The sequence below is a fragment of the Oncorhynchus gorbuscha genome, linkage group LG13 (assembly GCF_021184085.1).
Source record: "Oncorhynchus gorbuscha isolate QuinsamMale2020 ecotype Even-year linkage group LG13, OgorEven_v1.0, whole genome shotgun sequence".
Classification (NCBI taxonomy): domain Eukaryota; kingdom Metazoa; phylum Chordata; class Actinopteri; order Salmoniformes; family Salmonidae; genus Oncorhynchus; species Oncorhynchus gorbuscha.
The window spans coordinates 54,832,252-54,850,095 of NC_060185.1; the positions used below are offsets into that span (position 1 = coordinate 54,832,252).

Below are 17,844 nucleotides of genomic sequence, written 5' to 3' on the forward strand. Positions count from 1 at the left end.
GAGCAAATGAGGTGAGAAGCAAATACAATATAGCAAGTAAAACACTGGAATGGTAGATTTGCAGTGGAAGAATGTGCAAAGTGGAAATAGAAATAATGGGGTGCAAAGGAGCAAAATACATAAAGAAATACAGTAGGGGGAGAGGTAGTTGTTTGGGCTAAATTATAGATGGGCTATTTACAGGTGCAGTAATCTATGAGCTGCTCTGACAGCTGGTGCTTAAAGCTAGTGAGGGAGATAAGTGTTTCCAGTTTCAGAGATTTTTGTAGTTCATTCTAGTCATTGGCAGCATAGAACTGGAAGGAGAGACGGCCAAAGGAAGAATTGGCTTTGGGGGTGACCAGAGAGATATACCTGCTGAAGCGCGTGCTACAGGTGGGTGCTGCTATGGTGACCAGCGAGCTGAGATAAGGGGGGACTTTACCTAGCAGGGTCTTGTAGATGACCTGGAGTCAGTGGGTTTGGCGACGAGTATGAAGCGAGGGCCAGCCAACGAGAGCATACATGTTGCAGTGGTGGGTAGTTTATGGGGCTTTGGTGACAAAACGGATGGCACTGTGATAGACTGCATCCACTTTATTGAGTACGGTATTGGAGGCTATTTTGTATATTACATCGCCAAAGTCGAGGATCAGTAGGATGAGGGTATGTTTGGCAGCATGAGTGAAGGATGCTTTGTTGTGAAATAGGAAGCCAATTCTAGATTTAATTTTGGATTAGAGATGTTTGATAGCCTCACAAGCTTACAGGATGTTTCATACGAGGCTATGGCCAACTATCTGGTGGATAAGAAAACCAGCATTACTAAAAAAGAAAGCCAGAATTATATGGCCCTGTCCTTTTTCTATTCTTAAATATTTGTGTTGAGCTCTATTACAGTTTGTTTTAAATTGTACAGTTGAAGTCGGAAGTTTATATACACTTAGGTTGGAGTCTTAAAACTAGTTTTCAACCACTCCACAAATTTCTTGTTAACAAACTATAGTTTTGGCAAGTCGATTAAGGCATCTACTTTGTGCATGACACAAGTAATTTTTCCAACAATTGTTTACAGACAGATTATTTCACTTATCATTCACTGTATCACATTTCCAGTGTGTCAGAAGTTTACATACACTATGTTGATGGCCTTTAAACAGCTTGGGAAATTCCAGAAAATGATGTCATGGCTTTAGAAGCTTCTGATAGGCTAACTGACATCATTTGAGTCAATAGGAGGTGTGCCTGTGGATGTATTTCAAGGCCTACATTCAAACTCAGTGCCTCTTTGCTTGACATCATGGGAAAATCAAAAGAAATCAGCCAAGACCTCAGATTTTTTTTTAGACCTCCACAAGTCTGGTTCATCCTTGGGAGCAATTTCCAAACGCCTGAAGGTACCACGTTTTTCTGCACAAACAATAGTATGCAAGAATAAACACCATGGGACTACACAGCCGTCATACTGCTTAGGAAGGAGACGCGTTCTTTCTCCTCGAGATGAACATACTTTGGTGTGAAATGGTCAAATCAATCCCAGAACAACAGCAAAGGACCTTGTGAAGATGCTGGAGGAAACGGGTACAAAAGTATCTATATCCACAGTAAAATGAGTCCTATATCGACATAACCTGAAAGGCCGCTCACCAAGGAAGAAGCCACTGTTCCAAAACCGCCAATAAAAAGCCAGACTACGGATTGCAACTGCACATGGGGACAAAGATCATACTTTTTGGAGAAATGTCCTCTGGTCTGATGAAACAAAAATAGAACTGTTTGGCCATAATGACCATTGTTATGGTTGGAGGAAAAAGGGGGAGGCTTGCAAGCCAAAGAACACCATCCCAACCGTGAAGCATGGGGGTGGCAGCATCATGTTGTGGGGGTGCTTTGCTGCAGGAGGGACTGGTGCACTTCACAAAATAGATGGCTTCATGGGGGAGGGAAACTACGTGGATATGTTGAAGCAACATCTCAAGACATCTGTCAGGAAATTAATGCTTGGTCACAAATGGATCTTCCAAATGGACAATGACCCCAAGCGTACTTCCAAAGTTGTGGCAAAATGGTTTAAGGACAACAATGTCAAGGTATTGGAGTGGGCATCACAAGCCCTGACCTCAATCCTGTAAAATAATTTGTGGGCAGAACTGTGTGTGCTAGCAAGGAGGCGTGTGCGAGCAAGGAGTCCTACAAACCTGACTCAGTTACACCAGCTCTGTCAGGAGTAATGGGCCAAAATTCACCCAACTTATTGTGGGAAGCTTGTGGAAGGCTACCCGAAATGTTTGACCCAAGTTAACCAATTTAAAGGCATTTTACTGCTACCAAATACTAATTCAGTGTATGTAAACGTCTGACCCACTGGGAATGTGATGAAAGAAATAAAAGCTGAAATAAACCATTCTCTCTACTATTATTCGGACATTTCACATTCTTAAAATAAAGCAGTGATCCTAACTGACAGGGAATTTTTACTAAGATTTAATGTCAGGAATTGTGAAAAACTGAGTTTAAAAAGTATTTGGCTAAGGTGTAACTTCCGACTTCAACTGTATCTGATTTTGATTTTGTCTTATTCATTGTATATGGGATCCATTGTGAAAGGTCTCAATGGTCACTGTCATGGATCCCTCTGGAACTTCCATTGCGCACACCTGGCCCCTATTCCCACTGACTGCATTTGTAAACTCAGCAAAAAAAGAAACGTTCTCTCACTGTCAACGGTGTTTATTTTCAGCTAACTTAATTAACATGTGTAAATATTTGTATGAACATAACAAGATTCAACAACTGAGACATTTTAATGAACAAGTTTATAAGACATGTGACTAACAGAAATGGAGTAATGTGTCCCTGAACAAAGGGGGGGGTCAAAATCCAAAGTAACAGTCAGTATCTGGTGTAGCCACCAACTGCATTAAGTACTGCAGCACTTCTCCTCGTTGATTGCACCAGATTTGCCAGTTCTTGCTGTGAGATGTTACCCCACTCTTCCACCAAGGCACCTGCAAGTTCCTGGACATTTCTGGGGGGAATGGCCCTAGCCCTCACCCTCTGATCCAACAGGTCCCAGATGTGCTCAATGGGATTGAGATCTGGGCTCTTTGCTAGCCATGGCAGAACACTGACATTCCTGTCTTGCAGGAAATCACGCACAGAACGAGCAGTATGGCTGGTGGCATTGTTATGCTGGAGGGTCATGTCAGGATGATCCTGCAGGAAATGTACCACATGAGAGATGAGGATCTCTTCCCTGTAACGCACAGCGTTGAGATTGCCTGTCATGACAACAAGCTCAGTCCGGACCGCCACCTCCAAATCGATCCCGCTACAGAGTACAGGCCTCTGTGTAACGCTCATTCCTTCGACGATAAACGCGAATCCGACCATTACCCCTGTTGAGACCAAACCGCGACTCGTCAGTGAAGAGCACTTTTTGCCAGTCCTGTCTGGTTCAGCGATGGTGGGTTTGTGACCATAGGCGACATTGTTGTCGGTGATGTCTGGTGAGGACCTGCCTTACAACAGGGCCTACAAGCCCTCAGTCCAACCTCTCTCAGCCTACTGCAGACAGTCTCAGCTCTGATGGAGGGATTGTGCATTCCAGGTGTAACTCGGGCAGCTGTTGTTGCCATCATGTACCTGTCCCGCAGGTGTGATGTTCGGATGTACCGATCCTGTGCAGGTGTTGTTACACGTGGTTTGCCACTGCAAGGACGATGAGCTGTCCGTCCTGTCTCCCTGTAGTGCTGTCTTAGGCGTCTCATGGTGCAGACATTGCAATTTATTGCCCTGGCCACATCTGCAGTCCTAATGCCTCCTTGCAGCAGGCCTAAGGCACGTTCACGCAGATGAGCAGGCACCCTGGGCATCTTTCTTTGGGTGTTTTTTTAGAGTCAGTAGAAGTGTAAGTTTTCATAAGTGTGACCTTAATTACCTACCATCTGTAAGCTGTTTTAGTGTCTTAACAACAGTTCTACAGGTGCATGTTCATTAATTGTTTATGGTTCATTATGTTTAAACCCTTTACAATGAAGATCTGTGAAGTTATTTGGATTTTTACGAATTATCCTTGAAAGACTGGGTCTTGAAAAAGGGATGTTTATATGTGAAGTTTAAGCATGTTCACATTTTACATTTTAAATATTGCTTAGTCAATTAGGAATTTTTAATAAGACCCATATTTTACCCATATTGTATCATTGAGCATTGTATGAATCTTCCAGAGTCTTTACTGCCACATTGTGTCTGTATGCCTGAGCTCCTGTTTTGGTGCTGGATGGGTTGTGTGTCATTCCAAGTCTCAAGGTTAATCACACACAGTTTTTTCAAAGGCCTTGCGGGGCAAAGGTAAAAGTGGCTTAACGGTACAAGTGTCCTCAGCTGACTGCCTGATACTGCTTGAAACTCTTTCCCCATGTTTTTTTTTGTGTGGGTTCAGGTGTCAACATACCACTTGATTCAGATAAGATATATGGATCAAGACTAATCACTTGTCATTTTGCATTAATTCATCATGATTGAACTTTAATGAATTACTTCAATGAATGAAGAACTGATCCTGGTTTGTGGCTGTACTTTATTTAAATAATCTGGTCTATGCAGTCTGTATGTTGCTGTGTCTGAAATCTGTCTTCCCTACTACTTACTAAAGCAACATACTGTGTACTAATTGTACTACATACTAATTAGAACATACTCTGTAGTAGAAAACATGTGCTGGAAGCAACAAATATTAACATTTACTAGCCTCCTCCATACTGAGAATGCCTCATCTAATGCGCAATTGCGTTGTTTCCCGCCATTTGTTGATTTTAGTACAGCCCGTCTCCATATGCCCTTGCCTGATGCACAATTCCATACTTGTTAAAAAGCCGAAATTAGTGTAACATTCTGGAATTTAAAGCATGCTCAATTGTCGGAGTTATATTATAAACTATACTATAAAACGTTGATTACCTATTTGTGCATACGCATCAGTACTATTTAAAATGCAAGGTATTCAGGTACAGGTATTCAGACAGGCCTAGTGTGTATAATAGGCTACGCATGGCTGTCACTCATGCGTCCACCCTCGTACCCCAGAACTCTTATCTGTCTCTTGTAACTGGGTTTGAGAGCGAGGCATGCGGACACTTTGATCAGGGAGCGAGACAATCAGCCTCCACATCTCTAAACCCACACAGGTGATGTCATCAAGGCCACTTAAACCATTAGATTCTCTATAAACACCTCACTCTTTGAAACCTCTGCCAGATGCATTGAAACGTGTGTCTAAATGCACAGCTACTGTGTGTGCATGTGTGCACACGTGTGTGCGTGCGTGCGTGTGCGTGCAGGCCCACGTGTGCATGTACAATAGTGTATTTGTGCCAGAGAATCAGTGATGGAGCCACCCTGACTCTCTTCCTCTCATCATCTGCCTTCTCCTCCCTGTGTTGATAGTTGTTGTTGGCAGTGCTATATGAGTCTCTCCCTCCAGGAGACTGATGGCAGTAATTGCAGTAGTAATCAAAGGACTGTGCAGGGAGCTGTTCTGCTCCATCCTGTTGTCAACAAGGAGCTCATCGCCTCTCCCTCTCCTTTGTCCTGCAACCCTTCCCCAGACTGTCGATTTAAAGGACTTACCTGAGTCATGTCATTAGGAAACCCGATGGGAATTCTAAAAGAAGTTTGCAATGAAAAACTTTTCTTATTGAAACAGGATGTCCAGTTAGTCCCTCCCTTTTCAGTCTGTTTTCTTCAATCCCATGACTGTACTGGACTGCTCTGTGCAACAAAATAGATGTGTATATGACCCATCTATTCAACAATACTGTGTGTTTATGTTCTAATTCTTCCATTTCTATGCCAACTCTTCTGTTGACTATACTGTGATTGCAGTGTCATGCATCACTGGGTTGTTTGTGGTACATATTACGGTGTTGAACAGCAGTTTGGGTTGTTAGGAGCTGCTGTGCCATCTGCTCACTCTGTCTATATCCACTCTGGGCTCTGTTTTAACAAACCTAACGCAAACATAAATCTCAGCGCACTTGCTGTTGCGTTGTTGGTACAGTACTCTGCAAAAGTTTTAAGTGGATGTTAAAAAATGCTGTAAAGTAAGAATGCTTTCAAAAATAGACATTTTAATAGATTATATCTATCAATTAACAAAATGCAAAGTGAGTGAACAGAAGAAAAATCTACAACAAATCAATATTTGGTGTGACCCCCTTTGCCTTCAAAACAGCATAAATTCTTCTAGGTACACTTGCACACAGTTTTTGAAGGAACTCGGCAGGTAGGTTGGCCCAAACATCTTGGATAACTACCCACAGTTCTTCTGTGGATTTAGGCAGCCTCAGGTGCTTCTTTCTCTCTCTTCCTGTAATCCCAGACAGACTCGATGATGTTCACTTCCAGGACTCCTTGTTCTTCTTTACGCTGAAGATAGTTCTTAATTACTTTCTCTGTATGTTTGGGGTCTGCAGAATAAATTTGGGGCCAAACAGATGCCCCCCTAATGGTATTGCATGAGTATCTGACTGTACTTCTCAGCATTGAGGAGACCAAATCCCCAAATGACCAAATCCCCAACTCCATTTGCAGAAATGCAGCCCCAAACTTGCAAGGAAATTCCACCATGCTTCACTGTTGCCTGCAGACACTCATTTGTGTACTGCTCTCCAGCCCTTTGGCGAAAAAACTGCCTTTTGTTACAGCCAAATACTTTTGCATAGTTGAGTCGCTTGGCCTTGTTTTCACGTCGGAGTCATAGCTTTTTGGCCGCAATTCTTCCATGAAGGCCACTTCTGACCAGACTTCTCCGGACAGTACAGTAGATGGGTGTACCAGTGTCCCACTGTTTTCTGCCAATTCTGAGAAGACGGCACTGCTGGGACATCTTCCGATTGCAAAGGGAAGTAAGCATGATGTGTCTTTCATCTGCTTCAATAAGTTTCCTTGGCCGACCAATGCGTCTTACGGCCCTCAACGTTGCCCGTTTCTTTGTGCTTCTTCAAAAAGAGCACAAAAAGAGCACTTGGACAGCACATCTGGAAACCCCTGTCTGCCTTGAAATGTCTGCCTGGGAGAGACCTTGCTGATGCAGTATAACTACCTTGTGTCTTGTTGCTGTGCTCAGTCTTGCCATGGTGTATGACTTTTGACAGTAAACTGTCTTCAGCAACCTCACCTTGTTAGCTGAGTTTGGCTGTTCCTCACCCAGGTTATTCCTCCGACACAGCTGTTTCTGTTTCAGATAATGATTGTGTTTCAACCTACATATTGAATTAATGATCATTAGCACCTGTTTGGTATAGTTGTTCAATCATGCACCTGCCTATATGCCTACAAAATCCCTGACTTTGTGCAAGTGTACCTACAAGAATGTATGCTTTTTTGAAGGCAAAGGGTGGTCACACCAAATATGGATTTGATTTAGATTTTTCTTCTGTTCACGCACTTTGCATTTAGTTCATTAATAAAAATAATCTATTAACATGTCTATTTTTGAAAGCATTCTTACTTTACAGCATTTTTTCACACCTGCATAAGACTTTTGCACACTACCGTATGTCAGAAATATTTTGGATATTTTTTGACAGTGGGAATTATTGGCGCAACACCTGTCATAAGTGCAAAGAGGCAGGCCTTCTATGATTTAATAGATTGTAGGTGTGAAGAGTGCTTGATCACTCATTGGCCAAAGAAAACCTGCTCCAAAGCTTTTCATGTGGTTGCTTAAAGTTGTCTATTTACGGTGTTTGATGTTTCATTCTCATAAACTCCAATTCAGCAGGGGTGTCGTTTATTAAATACAGTAGCCTACAGTTACCTAACCCCTAGATATTAACATGTATTCAGCTTTTCACATTAACATAATATCCAGTTTAAAGAAAAAAGGAGAATATCTGTTGACTGTTCTGTTTTGTAAAGGTGGTATTTTAATAAAACATAGATGATAGGCTACTGATAAGGTTACTGTGCCATAACCGACTGTCATACTGCTAAGATCAGCTTTTATTTGGTCTTAAATATCCACAGTTGCACTGCCTGAAATTGGCACTTTGGCGCATGTTTTAAGGACACACCTTAGATATTTCCAACCCTAGCACCTCAGTGCAAGCAAGCAGATGTTAGACAGGTAAATTACCAACACTGGCACAAGGGATTGAAAATAGCAGAGTGCCAAGTCGAAATTGCCAACATTTGACATTTGCTCTGCCTTAACGCCAGAAATAGAGCCCCATGTGTTAGTTCATGGATAGCCCTGAAAAGGCCTAGGTAATTTTTGTCTGGTAAGGAGTTACTTTTTGTGTGTGATTTTATTGAACCGATAGGCCAGTGGAGAGAAGACAGATAGCAACTGTGTGTTTGTGTCTTGTAGGGGGACCAATGCAATGTGAATGACAGTCGCTGTGTGTTTGTGTCTATCATCACAGTGACTGCATGTTTGTGTTGTGCAGGTGGACCAATGTAATGTGTCTGACAGTGGCTGTGTGTTTGTGTGTTGCATGACAGTTACTGTGTGTTTGTGTCTTGCAGGGGGACCAACCGGAGGGACTCTGTGGGGGGCGGGACTGCTCCACCTGCCAGTGTTTCCCTGCTAAAGGAGCCCAGGTAAGACTCCTTACACATACAGTACACACCGTCCAATCACAACATAGACATCCCACACCACACATTCTAACCAGGAATTGCCATAAACCACAGAAGGGGTGCTCAATCCTTGAAGTATGTAAATGAAGTGATGAGGCAGAAATGTCCACACAATTGAAATGCCAACGTGTTTTCAGAGCAAACTTCGACATCATAACCGTCATGCCAGCCCTAACCGTCAGAGTATGTAACCAGTTTGGATGTATGGTTTATGTGAATGAAACAGCTGGAGTGTTTATAGTCCCATTAGCCAAGTGCCACAACCTTATCAAAATAATTATAATAAAACAAAAGCTTTCTACTGCAGCTGACCTGAATGAATGAATTGACATAATATGGGGCTATTATGTTTAGTACCCATTAGGGTCATACACAAGTGTTTAGGGATCTGAACACATAACTAAAATGAAAATGGGTCTCCGTGTTTAGATTGTTAATACAAGAACATGTTTATTCACTGTAACACTTTTTAAACACAGGAACACATTTATTCAGCACAAGGCGTTTAGGTTTTAAAGGGTGTAAAGCCGTTTTTCATATTTCCCAGCACGCCTTTCGAGTGAATGTGAGAGACAAGGTTGTCGCAACTCCTATTTTGCTTTATGACCACATACTATACACTTCAGAAAGTCTTTAGTTATGGTCTATTTATCATCAAGATTTTGGTCTGAAAATCCTGGCTCATGTGCCACATCAGACCTGCAAATCACAATGCTCTGGTTAGTAATTCCTATTGCAATCCAGCCAGAAGGATGATATCCAACAATTGGAATATTTTATCCCCCACAACTTGCCCTCAGAATGACTGCTAAAGGAGAAAAAGGTAATAAACAAGATTACCTAAACCAACTAGACTGGAATAACCATCTCAGTAATGGGTGCAATAAGTCCAACACCTGACAGATTGGATTAGTTTATGATAAAAATGTAAGTTATTGATTTTTGTTTAGTGTAAGGTCAATTAATCAATTTGTATGAGGAAACAAATATTAAAACAATCTATTCTAAAAATCAACCTGCAACACAGCATGCTGGGAAATATGATAATGAGCCCCCTACACAATTGTTTTTCACTCTGACATGGAACCCAAACCGGCTGCACGCTGTGCCATCGTGCATACATGTATTTTGTCCCCCCACACCAAACGCGATCACGACACGCAGGTTAAAATATCAAAACAAACTCTGAACCAATTATATTAATTTGGGGACAGGTCGAAAAGCATTAAACATTTATGCCAATTTAGCTAGTTTGCTTGCACCTGCTAACTAATTTGTCCTATTTAGCTAGCTTGCTGTTGCTAGCCAATTTGTCCTGAGATTTAAACATTGAGTTATTTTACCTGAAATACACAAGGTCCTCTACTCTACCAATTAAATCCACACATAAAACGGTCAACAGAATCGTTTCTAGTCATCTCTCCTCCTAGGCTTTTTCTTCTCTTGACTTTTGCGATTGGCAACTTTCATAAATTAGGTGCATTACCGCCACTGGCCTCGTTTGTCTTTCAGTCACCCACGTGGGTATAACCAATGAGGAAATGGCACGTGGGTACCTGCTTCTATAAACCAATGAGGAGATGGGAGATGCAGGACTTGCAGCGTGATCTGCGTCAGAAACAGAACTGATTTCTATTTTTGCCCTTGGCAACGCAGACGCTTGTTGAATAACATAGATTTCTAAATATATTTTGCAACGCGAGCGGTGTGGTCAGCCTATGAGAGGCGATGGGAAAGTAAACACTAGTGTTTGAAATCTGAACACTTAGGAGATTTTAAACACAGACGTGTAGGTTAAATATATGTTTCATGTTTCATGGTTTTAGAGTGTAGATTTCTAAGGTTGGAGAATCTCAGCATAGATTTTGAGCTGAAGCTGGTAGGGATGTGCCTTCATAAAGGAAACATGGTAACCTTCAGCCTCCTTAAAAATGACTTTCACTCTCTAGAGATTGGGCAGACTATGATAATATGAATATTCAGAAGTATTTACGAGATGTTGAGATTGTCTGGGCTGAGGGCTTTGGGCACTGACCAACAGGGCTATGTATGAGGCTTGGGTTTGGGGGAGGGGGATAGAGAACAAAGTGGGGTGTTAAAATGTGACAGACCGGGTCAAAATAGCAAAATTTGAAATTGTGTTTTTTACATTGGATAAAAGTTTTTTTTAAAGTAGAGACTCAGAGCTACGAAATGGTATATCATACACTGCATTTGAGGAACAATGGGAAAGTAATTTTGCTTTGAAAGTTGATAAACTTCTATACTCACTTATGAGAAAATGGCCTTTGAATGTTTTGGTACTACCACTGGAGAGCTTTTCTTTGTCTACACCCATTCATCATTGTTCACAGCCTCTTAAGCTTTAGCCCCACTCATCTCTTTAAAGGTTGATCTGAGAGTTCTGTACTAACAACAGCAGTCAAGTACCCCTGTAAAGACCTTTATTATACACAAATTCAAAACAGCTATTGATAACAAATGTGTATTTTGTGGGTGCAGTGGCGATTTTAGCATGTAAATCTTGGTGGGGCAAAAAAAAACAAGTGGGATGCATACCAGCAAAGCCACTACACAACACAACACTAAACAATACATTAATTGTACTATAACTGTGGCAAACAGTGACCACAAACATAAAGCTGTCCCAACATCTTACCACTGCTACACCTGGCTATCAGCGGAGCCTTGTCTGGCAGCGAAACAGTTCATTCAGCCTCATTTACTGCCTTTAAAAAAACATAGCTGATATGGCTGACTTGCTTAAACAAATGTGGTTTCTAATGACAATTGAGATGTACAAACTATGGCATAAGGAGATGACTAGCGGATAAGAGGCAATATGTAATTTCGATTAAGACATTGTGCGAGCTAGGACGGACATAGTCAATATAAGTATTTGTTTTAGCACTTTTGAAAGGTACAGCGACAGAATTCAGAACATGGGCCGTTCTTACAGTGCTCTCCCTGTACACCAAGTCAGAACCGTAGGATAAATAAAGTGGGCATATAAACAGACACTGAACGCTCTTACAATATTTTATGATTACATTTCTCTAAAACAGGTTATAAGCTACATGTGCACCACCAAGTCAGAACAGTAGGCAAAATTAAGAGGGGTAAATAGACCAAATTAATAGGGTGAGGCACATGAGCTACTAACATCTTAACACACGTTATTAGCTACAGTATACATATCTCCCTGGCATATTACATAATTTATGCAGCAGCATACAATACATTTTTGGATTCACCTTGTTGTGCTGTGCTCACTTGTACAGGAAGGTGACGCGGCATTCCTTCGTGGGCAAATGTTGTCATCAAATTCTGTCATTCTCTGGATTTATGGTGCTTTCAAAATAGCTGTGAACTCGGAAAAAACAAGGTCGAATCATGATGACGTCATTGATCTTCAGGTCGTAGCTCTAGAAAGAGGCCGGATTTACAATTCCTTGTTTAACCTCTTGCTCCTACCTGACACGCAGGCGTCCCATCTAGACATCTGGAAATGCAAATGCGCTATGCTAAATGCTAATAGTACTAGTTAAAACTCAAACGTTCATTAAAATACACATGCAGGGTATTGAATTAAAGCTACACTCGTTGTGAATCCAGACAACGAGTCAGATTTTTAAAATGCTTTTCGGCGAAAGCATGAGAAGCTATTATCTGATAGCATGTAACACCCCTAAAGACCCGCAGGGGACGTAAAGTAAATAATTAGCATAGTCGGCGCTACACAAACCGCACAAATAAAATATAAAACATTCATTACCTTTGACCATCTTCTTTGTTGGCACTCCTAGATGTCCCATAATCACTATTGGGTCTTTTTTTCGATTAAATCGGTCCATATATAGCCTAGATATCGATCTATGAAGACTGTGTGATAAACGGAAAAAAATAGCGTCTTATAACATAACGTCATTTTTTTTAAATTAAAGAAGTCGACGGTAAACTTTCACAAAACACTTTGAAATACTTTTGTAATGCAACTTTAGGTATTAGTAAACGTTAATAAGCGATCAAATTGATCACGAGGCGATGTGTATTCTATAGGGGTACGTCTGGAAATAATGTCCGGGTAAATCTCAACCAAAATATCCGGTCCGAGACCTGAAGAAATCGGCTGTCTCTTCTTTGTTTGACCAAGAAACAAATCCTAGGCAAATGACAAGACTGTTGACATCGTGTGGAAGCTGTAGGAATTGCAATCTCGGCTCCAGGTAATTTGCTTTCCCATAGACAATACATGCAAATGGCGCATTGATATATTTTCCCATTTTCAGTGATCAGATTTTCCTGCGCTTTTCGATGAAACGCACGTTCTGTTATAGTCACAGCCGTGATTTAACCAGTTTTATAAACGTCTGAGTGTTTTCTATCCACACATACTAATCATATGCATATACTATATTCCTGGCATGAGCAGCAGGGCGCTGAAATGTTGCGCGAATTTTAACAGAATGTTCGAAAAAGTAGGGGGTAGGAGTAACAGGTTAATGACCGTTCAAAACGTATTTTCCCAGTCAGAGGTTGTTTATTCCCTAATTTCCAATTGTCTTGAACTCACTGAATTCAAGTTTTCGCAGTTCCGAGTTAACAGTTGTTTTGTGCGCGGCACAAATCATGCTTCATTGACAGCATGGCCAATGTTGAATGTTTATCATTTTAAACTTGGTAAAGAGCCCCTTAATCCCAGATTTGGGACCACACAGCCACTCCACTGAATAGCAGGCTACTGATTTCTTTGCAATGCATGCAGTTAACATTAACCACTGTCACTGATTCCTTCCAAACCACTCATTGTTTAATTTGCTATAGCCAACTTGATGTGTAATATTTATGTCCAATGGCTGATGAGCACCGATACGTTTGATCTATTTTCATTATTTCTCTTCATATGACAAGGATTAAAAATGATTTTCCAGTAGATTGTCGATTTGATTCATGATGATGACTGCTAGCTAAGACATGAAAGTATGAGTTTGACATGATCAGTCCAGTCAAAGCTACTATACATGTAACATGATTTGGCATAATTTTTTCTGTGGCCAATGACCTTGGGCCTTCTTGGATGGGCACTTCTAATGTAATTCTATGGCAGCACCCAATTGACTAGTATTTTCTAGCTCGCCCACACTCTGTATTTTCTGCTGGCTTGCCCCACCAACACAGAAAGCACTAGGCTGAAACACCTGCATTTTGGAGATGCCTTACTCAAGAAAACAAAAAAAGAGACCATGTCTGTATGCTGCTTTATTAACTCAATGACATATATTGTTTTGCAAACTGATATGTGACACGTATTAATTCTGAAATAACATGGAAAAAAGGCCAGCCCCACCCCATTTTTAAAATTTGTATTCCAAATTAAATACAATTTAAAAATGTGGGGATGACGGGTCGCCACTGTGTGGTTGTGACCCAGAGACTCTTGACCATTTCTTTTGGGATTGTTCTTATGTCAGAAGATTTTGGAGTGAGTTAGAAGATTTTCTTTTAAAAGTAACTAATAATATTGTTAATTTGAAAGGCTGATATTATGTTTTATTTTGATCCAAATTATATGGAACCTGATTTAACTTTCATTGTTAATTTGTTTATTTTTCACGGCAGATTCTTTATCCATAAAATGAAGTGGGCGGAGAACAAACACCTCTTCACATTGTGCTCCCGAGTGGCGCAGTGGTCTAAAGGCACTGCGTCTCAGTGCTAGAGGTGTCATTATAGACCCTGGTTTGATTCCAGGCTGTATCACAACCGGCCGTGATTGGGAGCCCCGTAGGGTGGCGCACAATTGGCCCAGCGTCGTCCGTGTTAGGGTTTGCCTAGTTAAATAAAGGTTAAAATAAAATAAAAGAGAATTCAAATAAAACATTTAAATGATCAGTAAGTGTAAAAATAAAAAAGGAATTACATACCATAAAAATAATTGACAAATTGAAAATGTATCTCGATGTCTCGATATACCCCTGTATGTTAGCTTTATGTACTCTTGTTTGTATATTTCTGTTTTTGTATTTGTTTTGTTCATAATAATAATAATACATTTTTGTAAAAAAAAAATATCAGTCAAGCACCCAAGCTAGCTACTTCCAGACACAAATGAGAGAGCATCTCACTGAACATTACTCGCCCTAGCAGAGCTGGTTAGGCTGTTATGTTATCCAGAGCGTTGGTGACTGCAACTGTGCTGTCAGATTGTCAGTTCGTAAATTCAGAGCGATTCGCTCTCAGAACAGCATTCAGAGCGCACACTGGACGCTCTGGCCGATGAGTAGGCTTGATCCGAACATTCTGACCTCACAACGGCAGTCAAGGGCCCAAGCTAACATTGGCTAGCTTGCTAGCTAGCTACTTCCAGACACATACTGAGAGAACACTCCACTCTGACCATTTTACTCGCCATAGCAGAGCTGGTTAGGCTGTTTTCATGTTATCCAGTGCTTTGGTGACTGTAATTGTGCTGCTGGCAACAATTTTAATTACTCTTTTTTGCAAAGTTTACTGACAACAGCCATATTCAACTGGTGTTGAGCGTTCGTAAATTCATCAGTTATTCTGCGCTCTCGCACACATGAGAGTGCTCTTAAATCAGAGTTTATGGCCAGACTGAATTTACAAACGCACCCAAAATGATTACTTGCATTTGGGAGTCTTTTGTTCAGACATGTAGCTAGCTCGACAATCAACCATAATCTCAATTCATGATGCTACTACCCTGCATGAATCTGCAGTTAGCTAACCAACCAGGTTCAATATTAGCTAGCTAAGCATATGGCTCTGAGATATGAATAATAAGATCACATAACGTTAGCTAGCGAGCCAGCCATCTAACGTTAGCTAGCTAACAGTACACTTTAACTTGAAATGAAACAACTTTCTTACCCGTATACATCATAGATGGACACATCTCCTGTGGTTGCCATTAGTTTGAAGATGTAATCCGGAGACAGGTGTTTTCTCCATCTCCTTAGCTCTCATATTCGAATTCCACTGAAATCGGTCCTCCAGAAAGTGGAGAGTGCCAGATCTCCCCAAGGAGATGTGGGTGTGGAGTCAGGTGCAGGAGAAACAAGTTCCAAAGCAAAGGGTGTTTATTTTAACTAGCTCAAAAAACAACAGGACACCGGACTACAGCAATAGCCACGAAAACACCACACAGACAGAGTCCAGGGAAAAACACCTGTAAAACATGAGCTAATAAAACCTAATATGCCTAGTTTCCTGAAACGGTTCACAACTGGTCCCAGTGTGTTTCTGGGGTAGAGAGTGGTAAAACGCTGTCCAGTGAGTGTGTTAATGGAGGAAAGAGGCTTATAGTGAGACACGGCTAATGGGATTAGTGGTGTTCCATATCATGAGGGGATATTCCTCACTGCACACACACACACATTGGCCTGGACCCTTTATCGTCGACATGGAGCCCCGCTGATCCATCACGACTGGACAGCCGACGTTATCGCCCGTTGTGGTCTCAACAGGCTATTCTGTTACGATGTCACCGAAGAACGATCTACTAGCCCCGGCCCACTAGCTTTTCTGAATGCTGTGACTACCGAACAGAACCCTGACTCACCTATTGCTGCTCTTTTGACCCTATGATCACTTGGCTGCACAGCTAATGCCCCACTGGACTGTTTCAATAACACGGTACCTCATTTTGTTTACCTGTTGGCCCCAGCCTTGAACTCAGGTCCTGTAGGCACCTAACTGACCCGCCCTGCCCATTCATCGCCATTTACCCGTTGTTGATTGCTTTATGCCTCTTTCTAATGTCAATAAGCCTTGTCTACTGCTGTCTTGGCTAGTTTTTACTGTTTTATTTCACTGTAGAGCCTTCAGTCCCGCTCAAAATGCCTTAGACAGCTCTTTCTTCCCACCCCACACACATGCGGAGACCTCACCTGGCTTAATTGTGCCTCCGGAGACGAAACCTCTCTCATCGTATCTCATCGCCTAGGTTTACCTCCACTGTACTCACATCCTACCATACCCTTGTCTGTACATTATGCCTTGAATCTATTCTACCATGCCCAGAAATATGCTCCTTTTATTCTCTGTCCCCAAAGCACAAGACAACCAGTTCTTATAGCCTTTAGCCGTACCCTTATCCTACTCCGTCTCTATTCCTCTGGTGATGTAGAGGTTAACCCAAGCACTGTAGCCCCCAGTTCCACTCCCATTCCCCAAGCGTTATCATTTGTTGACATTTGTAACCGTAAAAGCCTTGGTTTCATGCATGTTAACATCAGAAGCCTCCTCCCTAAGTTTGTTTTGTTCACTGCTTTAGCACACTCCGCCAACCCTGATGTCCTTGCCGTGTCTGAATCCTGGCTTACGAAGGTCACCAAAAATTCAGAAATTTCCATCCCCAACTTCAACGTTTTCCGCCAAGATAGAACTGCCAAAGGGGGTGTAGTTTCAAACTACTGTAGGAATAGCCTGCAGAGTTCTGTCATGTTATCCAGGTCTGTGCCCAAACAGTTTAAGCTTCTACTTTTAAAAATCCACCTTTCCAGAAATAAGTCTCTCACTGTTGCCGCTTGTTATAGACCCCCCTCAGCCCCCAGCTGTGCCCTGGACACCATATGTGAATTAATTTCCCCCCATTTATCTTCAGAGTTTGTACTGTTAGATGACCAAAACTGGGATATGCTTAACACCCTGGCCATCCTACAATCTTAGCTTGATGCCCTTAATCTCACACAAATTATCATGGAACCTACCAGGTACAACCCTAAATCTGTAAACACTGGCACCCTCATATATATCATCCTGTCCAACCTGCCCTTTAAATACACCTCTGCTGTCTTCAACCAGGATCTCAGCGATCACAGCCTCATTACCTGCGTCCATAATGGGTTTGCGGTCAAACAACCACCCATCATCACTGTCAAACGCTCCCTAAAACATTTTAGCAAGGAGGCCTTTCAAATCGACCTGGCCCGGGTATCCTGGAAGGATATTGACCTCATTCCGTCAGTAGAGGATGTCTGGTTATGCTTTCCTTGCCATCTTAAATAAGCATGCCCCATTCAAAAAATGTAGAGCTAAGAACAAATATAACACTTGGTTGACTCCAGACCTGATGCATTAGCATCAGACCTGATGCATTAGATATTCAACTTTTAAGGGGAGTTAGTAACCAATATACACAGGCAGTTAGGAAAGCAAAGGCTAGCTTTTTCAAGCAGAAATTTGCATCCTCTAGTA

At 41.7% G+C, this 17,844-nt stretch overlaps 1 protein-coding gene across 5 annotated transcripts in view; it reads left to right on the forward strand.

Annotated features, from left to right (window-relative positions):
- col4a4 (collagen, type IV, alpha 4) overlaps nucleotides 1-17,844 on the forward strand; it is a 174,208-nt gene that overhangs the window by 25,639 nt on the left and 130,725 nt on the right. For all 5 annotated transcript variants that reach the window (XM_046295033.1, XM_046295034.1, XM_046295032.1 and 2 more), the window contains one exon: nucleotides 8,512-8,586. In XM_046295033.1, coding sequence (XP_046150989.1) covers nucleotides 8,512-8,586 — 75 coding nt within the window. The remainder of the gene's footprint in view (nucleotides 1-8,511; nucleotides 8,587-17,844) is intronic.